The sequence below is a fragment of the Cryptotermes secundus genome, unplaced genomic scaffold (assembly GCF_002891405.2).
Source record: "Cryptotermes secundus unplaced genomic scaffold, Csec_1.0 scaffold47, whole genome shotgun sequence".
NCBI lineage: Eukaryota > Metazoa > Arthropoda > Insecta > Blattodea > Kalotermitidae > Cryptotermes > Cryptotermes secundus.
Window position 1 is genome coordinate 1315501 of NW_019721002.1, and position 9955 is coordinate 1325455.

At 43.1% G+C, this 9955-nt stretch overlaps 1 protein-coding gene across 4 annotated transcripts in view; it reads left to right on the forward strand.

The window, feature by feature from the left end:
• LOC111874136 (glutamate-gated chloride channel) overlaps positions 1–9955 on the forward strand; it is a 96203-nt gene that overhangs the window by 62428 nt on the left and 23820 nt on the right. Inside the window, exon 4 of one of the 4 annotated variants that reach the window (XM_023869367.2) lies at positions 3335–3411. The exons of the other annotated variants lie outside the window; for them this stretch is intronic. Coding sequence (XP_023725135.1) covers positions 3335–3411 — 77 coding nt within the window. The remainder of the gene's footprint in view (positions 1–3334; positions 3412–9955) is intronic. 4 annotated transcript variants of the gene reach the window in all.

A 9955-nucleotide genomic window follows, 5' to 3' on the forward strand; every position in this document is an offset into this window, starting at 1 on the left:
GCTGTACAAAGTCAGGCATATTTATCTAGCACACGCCGTTGCCAAATATTTGTGGAAAGACGAAAATATTTGGCGATTTTTATGATAAGTACAGTACAGCTTGTTTCAAACAGTTGTAAAGAGCGCTGAAAACATTTACGTTTCCGATAACCTCATGCTACTACTGTAATGTCTCACTAATTTCGTGTAGCATTTGTTACTTGTAACTATATGGTCTGTTCAAGAGAAACCCGTTCGGGATTGTACTGGGCGAAGTAGTAGAGGCTGTTAAATAGTCCAACTGCGGTTAAAACAGACGCCACAGCGAATCAGAGGCTGCTGGATCCCTTCCACAAAAAAAAATCTCCCTAGGTCGGTGCTGGTACAACCACGTTCCTGACGTCTTCGACCTAACATGGGAACGGGTTTCATTTGAACAGCCCTCACAGAAATCACAGCCTGATGACCGGAGGGTCACCAGTTAATAATATCCAACTCAAATGACTAGTAAACGAAATTGTAATTTGAATTCGATTATACACGTATATAAAGCCACGCCATATCAGGCGATTAGGCACTGGTTTCTAGCCACGGGGTCTCGGTTTCAATCTTAGGTGACTTAATGTGACCTTCATGGTGGACGAAGTGTCAGTGGTGTTAGGGTGTTCTCCGAGTTTCTTCGGGTTTCCCCTGCTAAATACCAGTCTACCAATGTTCCACTGTCACTTGTCACCGCCCCCTGAGTTGTGTGATGACCTTGATCACGCAGCAAATTATCAAATCATCGATGTTTAAGTTGGGGTTTCATCTCTGACCCGGCACTTGGCTGTTCACAGAGCCAAAATGTTTGTTTGGGGCTAAGTATAGGACCAGTTTTACATTTTAACATCTTGGGCTTCGGCATTTCTTATAATGGCCGTGCTATAAATAACAAGGTACACGTTACCGAAGAGTACATGAGACGACAAAGAGGCCATTAAAATTACACGCATGGAAGGAGACAAAAGCTTAAATTTCCGAATTTGTTACATTAGAGTGATATTTGAACAACGAAGAAGTCAATAAAATTCAAAGAGCAGAAATAAAACTTCCATGTTGGATCCTAGAGTTTCACAACTGTGAATATTAAACGTGTTATCTTCAAGGATTTTGCGCCGTATAGTCCGGTAGAAGTTCCGGAAGAACTTCTTTCCTCCATCTTACAGGCGTAAAAAGTTATTTCTTCCATTCTAAAGTTGTGGGCAGTAGTTTTCTGAGGCATTACGTTTTGGAAGATAGCACCCCCCCCCTCCACGTCCACCGCCGTGAAAACGTCAGATTTCACGAGAACAAGTTAAGTTTAGCTTACTGTTCTGTAGTGTGCGCACAATGAACACTGTCACTGCTTGTACCACTGTTGATTTTGGAACTTACTCACTGAATTGAATAACCACAGTCTCGCAATGAACTGTTTCGTGAGCTTCGTGCAAGTTTCCACACCGCCACCGTAGCTTGCAAGTGTTGCCCTGCTGAAACGGAAAGAAACCAGTTCTCACTAACCCCAGAAGTGCCCAATCCACAATTTTCATTTCACTGCTAAACAATAATGTCAAGTGTAGAGAAGAACTAGTTGCGATAATATATCCTACAGATTCACGTGCTGTCAGATATAGCAGTATTTTAGAAGTCGAAATTGTCGACACATGGCACTTGTAGGGTCAATACTGAAGTCACAGCGGATGATTATATGAATGTTCAAAGTATTGGTACTTTGTGGGACAGCCGACTCATACAACCTCAAAGCCAGTCCCTAGGATACGGGGAGGGGAAAGCAGGCAGGAAAGACAAATAAAAGCTACTAGAAAGCTACATAAAGGAATGCTAGACCGAGGTGTGAATGTACTATTATAACGTGAAGGAGAGGGAGGAAAGAAGGGGGAACTGAATGATAGCACAAGGGATGGGGAAGCAATGTGGGAGAAAGCATACAGAGATATAGACGTGGGAAAAAAGTGGAAGAACCGAAGCAAAGGGACTATTTTAACGTGAAGGAGAGGGAAGAAGGAAGGGGGAATGGAATGATAGAAAACACAGGGGAAGTGTAAGCAATGTGGGAGAAAGGGGCGGGAAGGACATAAAGATATGAAATGGAAACATGGAACAGACAGAAACAGATTATTTCCCTTCTTTGCATCGATGGATAATTTGGTAGTACATTAAATAGCACGGAGACGGTGCGACCCTTTTAAGCTAGTTCTGAAAAAGAAAACTTACTGAAAATTTGTGGCAGTGGAACTTTGTATAATTATCAATATAGAGTTCATGATATTCCTCATGTTTAGTGAAACATTTGAGCGGCGTTTCTTCCCATAACTTCATAGTTAGTCAACTTGTTTCACATGGCGGCAGATTCAGTCAATTTGCAGTCCAGTCCAAAATAACAATCACACCCGAACACATGACACGTGCCGGTCCGGGATTTTTTGACACATGGGGATATTTCTTGGCAGCGATTTGCAGTGCATACATATAAATCTAGTTGGCATATCGCTTTGTTTCCTTTTTCTATAATTATTTTCATTAGTGGAACATTTGAGTTTGCATTTTGAACTAGCTCCATTTAGACATTTTTCCGCCGGATGTTCTTCGAGACGCCTCACCGCACTGAAGGTAACGCATCAGTAAGATGGTTGTTGAGCATCTGGTCCTAACTAACTCTGGGTGCAGGGCCCACAAGTCATGAAGGCATTCTGAAATTTAAATGCATTATCTGCGTGGGCGCCGGACAGAGGTGAGCGGTCAGTTCACAGTCTACTTAGTCAGGAAACCGATGGACTTCAGGGAGGTGGGTTGTGAGGATGGCAGGTGGATTAAACTGGCACACGATGCTGTCAAATAGCAGGCTACGGAATTGTAGGTGTCAATATTTCAGATTCTGCTGCCAGAGAACTAGTTAACCATTAAGGTGGATCTTAGGTAATTAGGTTGTGAATATTGGAGATGGATTGAACTGGCTCAAGATCGTGTAGAACGACTCTGAAATCATGGGCTATGATGCCAGAATGTATCCTGTCCGCGTCCGTCACCTCACAGTGGGTGCCTAGAGTAAAGGCGGTCGAAGCGTGTCTCCTTCATGACTTGTGGAACCTGTGCCAGCTCCCGTTATCGAGTCACGGCACGTATTATAGTGTGGTCCCAGCTGCCCAAGAGGACGTCGGTTCACACCGAGGGTAAACCTAGTAACGAAAATGGTGGTGCCGCGCGCATGCGCGGTGTTGCTGATTGACGCACTTCCAGATCAAAACAAACTGTTTATCTTAACATTTATTTAAATAAAGAAATTAATGTCTAATTCTTTTTGTTTGTTGGTTGTCAGCATCAGCGGGCGCGGCGACTTTGGTCAGCGTCAACATCTATCTACGGTCAATCAGCAAAATAGACGATTATAAAATGGTGAGTCTGGTGACGTCATCGGTTTCGATAACTGGCCAACAGCCACTCTGATCGGATTATGTGTTACTGTATATATTACACCGCTTGGTGTCTGTGTTTTGTGAACTTACTCTTGCTTTCCAATGTTGGTTCTCGAGGTGGGCTTGTAACTCGCGCTGCTAGCCGTCCAGCCCTCACTCTACATGCACAGCCCATCTGAATTATGTTCTCAGCTCTCAGACGCACACGGAACACTCACAGCCTCCCCCGCCTGTTTCAGTCGCCGTTGGACGTAAAGAAGTGCATTCAGAAAGTAAATTTACAAGGCATTTCTAAGCGTTTCATTGCATCTTCACCATGAATATTACAGCACCTTCATTCTATAATATCTAAAATGGTTTCCTATAGGACGTAACGCCGTCTATCCTGATACATATTTACGAACGTTTCACAGGAACGTGCTACCTCCTTTTTCAGGGTCGAAGAGACTTTGAATCTGAAGATGGAGGCAGTACATGCCTCCTTGACGTCAGTGAATATCATGGCATCACAGCCCAGAAAAGTCTTAACAGCAGGTTAGAATAGGGGTAAGGGTTTAGACTTGTATTCCGGAGGTGCTCGGTTCGAATCTGGACCAGAACAGCGGAAATCCTGAGATTTTGTCCACGAGATTATAGTACATCGATTAGGACAGGACCATTCCCTTCCAGATCCTTTCCAATTCATCATTCATACGTTAAATAACCTGCGATATAAGGAGGAACTTTGGTAAACATTTCCCACACAACACCGCACCGGTTTCAGAAGATAGTGGTGTCCATGGTTACCACTGTGAGGACGCGAAATTTCACACGATTTACTCGTAATACTCCTGAAGATGAATTTTCCATAGAAGTCCACTGTTGTTTCGACATCATGATCATTGCCGTCGTCAGTGCTACAGTATTTGAACAATACTAAAACTAATACTAAGTTATAATCCTAACAGATTAAGAAACATTCGGAGGTCAGGCACTTAAAAGTGATAGAGACCTTGAATCTGCTGTCAAAGGACCAACGAAGGAAGAGGACAGTGACCTCCAGGGGCAAAGGATGGCCCCTACCCCGTTCTCACGGGAACTACGAAGTTTGCCGTGTTGCCAGCATGGGCGATTTAATTAATCACTTAAGACGTGTCTTGTAAAATGACTTTCTGATCCCCCTCATATGGCACATTCATGTTCCCATCAGTCAGTTCATAGAGAGCATAAGCGGCATTTACTGCTAACGAGTGGTCCGGTTGGCTTTATAATTTCACGCCATTTTATCACTACCAACCTTAGGAGATTATTCGTAAAAGAAACAAAAGCCCAACTTGCGAACTTTTTATATATTTATTTTAAAAACAAAACGAAATCCTAACCTCTTCATAACGGAAACTTGTGGTCGGTATTGGAGACAAATTCTGGGGTTAGGTTTTGGGTTTTGTCATTACAAATACTTTCCGAGGTTGGCGCTAACGTGATAAAAACATGGCGGCGAATTTTAAAACATAAGTACCGAAACTGGATTCAAATCCGGTTTAGAAGAACTGGTTAGAAAACCATTTGAATTACCCTGGAACTGCGGAGGGTTGAGTGAGACAGGTCGAGTTTTGGCGAGGTACCTTAGCTGCTGAAATTTGAGGCTGGCTCGGTTGCATGTTCCCAAGGGACAGATGGGAGCAAGGCGAACAGATTCAGAGGTTTTTTTCCGAGACGGCAAGTTACAAACCTGCCACATCGACTGAGTACGAACATTGGAGCCTGGCTGAGCGGAAATTGACGCAACGCGACGAACCAGACCGTTCGTATGTGAATGCAATGTGTTGGTGTTTCCTGCCCCATGCCGTGCTCACTGTGACCGTCACCTGTCTCACTATTTCAGTGTCAGTCCCTCTGTGACTGGATAACATTGCAGTCCATGTTGTTGTAGTATGTTGTCTGATTGTTTGTGTTGTTGTTGATCCTCAGTGTAGCTTCTGACGCTCAAGTCTACACCATCATTACGTCACGTATGAACCTCCCCCCCACCCCCGATTTCCTTCTGACGTCCCTTTTCACCCTACAAGTGCCAGGTGTTGAAGATTTCGACTATACGAAAATTACTATAAGATGCTGTATGTGACATCTGTTGACGTTTTATCTTACTTACATAGTCAATAAACATTTGAAACGGACTTTTTCTTACATTCGAGTTTTTATGTATTATTTTTGTAAGAAGAAACAGCAGGTCTGACAGTCTAAAATGGCGGCTTCTAGCTCTAGGAATTAAAATTGGCACTTCTAGGGTGACTCATAAAGTCTTTCCACCGACTCTATAAATAACCCAAATTACTCTCGGCACGAAATGATAAATCTATGAACGGTTTTCAAGTTGAATATTACTCACTTCTGAGATATAATCTGTGTAGTCTGGCAGACTGTTACAGACGTTTCGGAGGAATATATTCTCTCCGTCCCGTAAGGATCAATCAGACGATACGGCGTCACGTCCCAGAAGAGGGTATTCCTCGTGGGCACTGCCGTAAGAATTTCAAATATAGCTTATAAACTTCTTAACCACGGAATTTCTTTCTACAGCGAATTGAAATATGACGCAAAATTTCAGAGGCCCACAGGCGCGTCGTGGTCCGGCCCTACTCAGCGGAATTTACTATTCTTTCTACGTCCGTTTTTATTTTTTTTAAATCAAATTCAACCTGCTCCCCAATCAATTTTCCACCCTTTGAATTATCCTTCGTGTCAAGCGGGTCCATTAATTACCATACAGCAAATTTATCATCTCTTAAGCCCCTGCGTCGCTTGGCAAGTGTCTGAGGAGCTGGCGCGGGCCGTCGCGACGCAATTCCAGTGTTGTCATGTCAGATTTCAAATTTCGTTATGTTGCCCTGTTCATAGGTTCGCACTTAAACACGAAGCACCTCTGTGACATCAAATGACCAGTAATTATTGATAACAATGCGCTTCGGTACAAATTGATGCTGAGACGATTAATTCAAGCGGTAACACTCGTGACCTTCGTTCGGGAATCCTTCAGTTCGAGTCCCAGCCAGGACACCTACCACATTAAGCAAGCCATTTCTCATCCTTTCAAACTTATCATTCACTAGTTATCACACATTTTGGAGCAGGATAATCGAACTACTGGCAGTAGTCACAAATATAGTAAACACTCGCTAATCCGGGTTAACTGAGGCGAGAGGTCATCGGATTATGGGATAATCCGGATCAGTGAAGCCAAAGGTGGCCCTAAAAGTTTAAAAAAAAACTTAACAACATAAATAAATGGGAAATTTAATGATATAAATAGTGTTCATCAAATTGAATAGCAAAATATCACTGTAGGGCCTTTATTTAAAAACTATATAAAACAACAGATTTAGTCATTCACAGAAGACTCAGAAGTTGTACTTGTTTCTGAACGTAATAATACAGGTTTGAAGAAACCGTCAAGTTTTGTCTGAACAGACAAGTAACTCGGCTTCCTTCCTTAATGTCATGTGCTTCTCAAAGTATATGCTCAGCTGTGAACAGCGTTCTCATATTTCGATCCCAATTAACGTTAACCGGATTAGCAAGGGTTTACTGTACATAAATAAAAGCAGGCAAAGTAATAACATTTCTTGAGGTAAAATGCACTCTCTTATTCAAATTTTCGTCGCAGAAACAACCGAGGAAGTTTTCCGAGTTATGTGCAAATTCTAAACCATCCGGTACATATTACAGGGGCAGTCCATGTGCGCATGTCACACGTGGCAACACTCGCTTTCATTTAACACATTAGTGTCACCTGTTGGCAACAAAGAGACGGACATGTTTTAGGAAGGCACTTGCTCACACTACACAGAATGCCGCAGACACAAATATGTATATGAACCGATCTGAACTAGAACCGGATACGCCGATGTCCTAGAGGACCATGACCTTACGCTTTTTACCCAGCGGCGTAATATTGATATATCATACTCAATTTTGCAGCACAACATGAACACAGACACTTCCTCAGAGATATCACAAAACGGCTGCATATGCTTTGTTGTATCGGTTATCAAGTACGTAAACGGTATCGACTGCCTTACGATACAATTTTAGGTCAATAAAGTAACTGTCTTGTTTTTATAAAGCCCAGTGGTTACTATATGTACCGCCTGCCCACAAAGTGTATTTGTGTGTCCCGTATGGTTCTCACAGTAAACAGCGACTCTTTCCCTAAACAGCATTAACCGGTTGGGCTTTGTAGCGGAGACGTAATGTGTTTCCTGTGAGGTACGAACTGAATTCTTATATGTACTGCATTCTGCCCACAGAGTGTATCTGTGTGTTCCGTATGGTTCTCACAATAAACAGCGGCTGTTTCCCTAAAGAGCATTAACCGGTTGGGCTTTGTAGCGGAGACGTAATGTGTTTCCTGTGAGGTACGGACTGAATTCTTATATATACTGCATTCTGCCCACAGAATGTATCTCTGTGTTCCGTATGGTTCTCAGAATAAACAGCGACTGTTTCCCTAAAAAGCATTAACCGGTTGTATCTGTGTGTTCCGTACGGTTCTCACAGTAAACAGCGACTGTTTCCCTAAACAGCATTAACCGGTTAGGCTCTGTAGCGGAGACGTAATGCGTTTCGTGTGAGGTACGGACTGAATTCTTATATATCCCGTAGAAGTAATTCAGTTATTAAGGAGAAACCCTGCGAGTCGTAGAAGGTGACGAAAAGGGAATCATTGCCTGGGGGTGCAGCTGGTCCAACCGGTCTCTGGGGGATATATATACAGGGATCTGGCCCTACAGGTTGGGGGAGTCTGGAATCTGAGGTCGTAAAAATTATGGTCATGATTCCCGCGGGACTCGGATCCGAAAATGACTGCGCTGGCGAGGACCATCAGCAATTGTAAGTGACAGATCCATCCTCTTGTCAGAGAGGATGTTATATAACTACTACAACCGCACGTGTTCAGTTGAGAGAAAGAAAACTGGTCGTGGATCTCAAGTAGTTACGCGCTGTTAGTAGTTACTCTGACTGTGACTTAGTCTTTACAGGATTAACACATCCGCGAGGCTATCTCACAGTCGTCAAGATATGCCAGTGAGTTAAAGCACATTGTGTTGAAAGATTTTATCAATATCCCGGAGCAGGGCAGCCGCTTTTCGTATCTTCATAGTTCAATGTAGCAGAATTTCAGATAGACAATAGCAATAAGAAATGGCATGTATTCTCTGTCACACGAGAGCGTTTTTTCTCTCATTATCATTTGTACACGGCCGTGCCATAGCTCAAGCGGTTAGTCGCTGGCTTTCCACCGCGGCGGCCCGGGTTCGATCCCGGGGTCTGGTCAAGTGGGATTTCTGGTGGACAAAGTGGCGCTGGGCGGGTTTTCTCCGAGTACTTCGGTTCCCCCTGCCAATATTCATTCCATCAATTGCTCCACAATGACCCTCACCTATCATCTGGAGCTGGTACAATAGGCCAGAAGTGGCCGCAGTACAAGGGACTTAGTCTCACCCCACTGTAACGATGCATTAAAGTCTAGTTCAGTCAGAAACTTTCGGTTATCGAATTTTAGCCTTAACGTATTTGACAATTCTAACCTTTCTTTCTGTACATGTAATGAATTTTGACCAAGCCGTTCATATGTTTGTAGTCCTGCTGGAAACCCCTCCGATCTGTCTCGCAGTCAGCCTTCGTCACTGCGCCGTGGCTGCCGTGTACTGTACTCACAGCGATAGCAGCTCTGGAGCTTCCTATCAAAAGTCGGACTCTCCGGCATAGAATTCAATAGGCCCATTATTCACAGTTGTGATTAATCATAAAAAAAATATATTCACGAACCTTCATTAGTACGTGTTATTCATTCATTCATCTGTAATCTGTCAAGACGACAGGTCCACAGTCTCTTCCAAAACAGTTCCTCCACTTGATGCGATCTAGAGCTTTCTCCTTCAAAGGAAAATATCCTCTTCTGTCCCCAAGGTCATCCAGCATCTTCTTGGGTCTTCTTCCTCGTCTTCTGGTTACTTCTATCCGCCCCTCTATCTTTCCTTCAATAACTTCTTTTGGAAGGCAGTTACTGCGTAAGATATGACCAATCCAATTAGCCTTCCGTTTTCTTATTTCGTGTAGGATATTCCTCTGCTCACTGACTCTAAATAACACTTCTTCATTTCTCACATAATCGGTCCAACTGATCTCCATCCTTCTCCAACACCACATTTCGAAGCTTTCCAGGTGTTTCTGATCTACTGCCCCATACAAAGCGATGCTCCAAACGTAGCATTTCACTAGTTTCTTTCTCAAATTTAAGTCTAATTTGCGGGTAAAAAGATTATTTTTCTTGGTAAATGCAGCTTTTGCCATGGCAATCCTAGATTTAATTTCACACGTACACCTTCCATCATCTGTTAAAAGCTAGCCAAATATTTAAAACATTTCACATTCTCCAGTTGTTTTTGGTCTATCTTTATTGTGACTGGGGTTCGTTGTCTCGAAATTTTCATTACTTTTGTTTTTTCCACATTCATTTCCATGCCATAGCACCTTCCAATTTC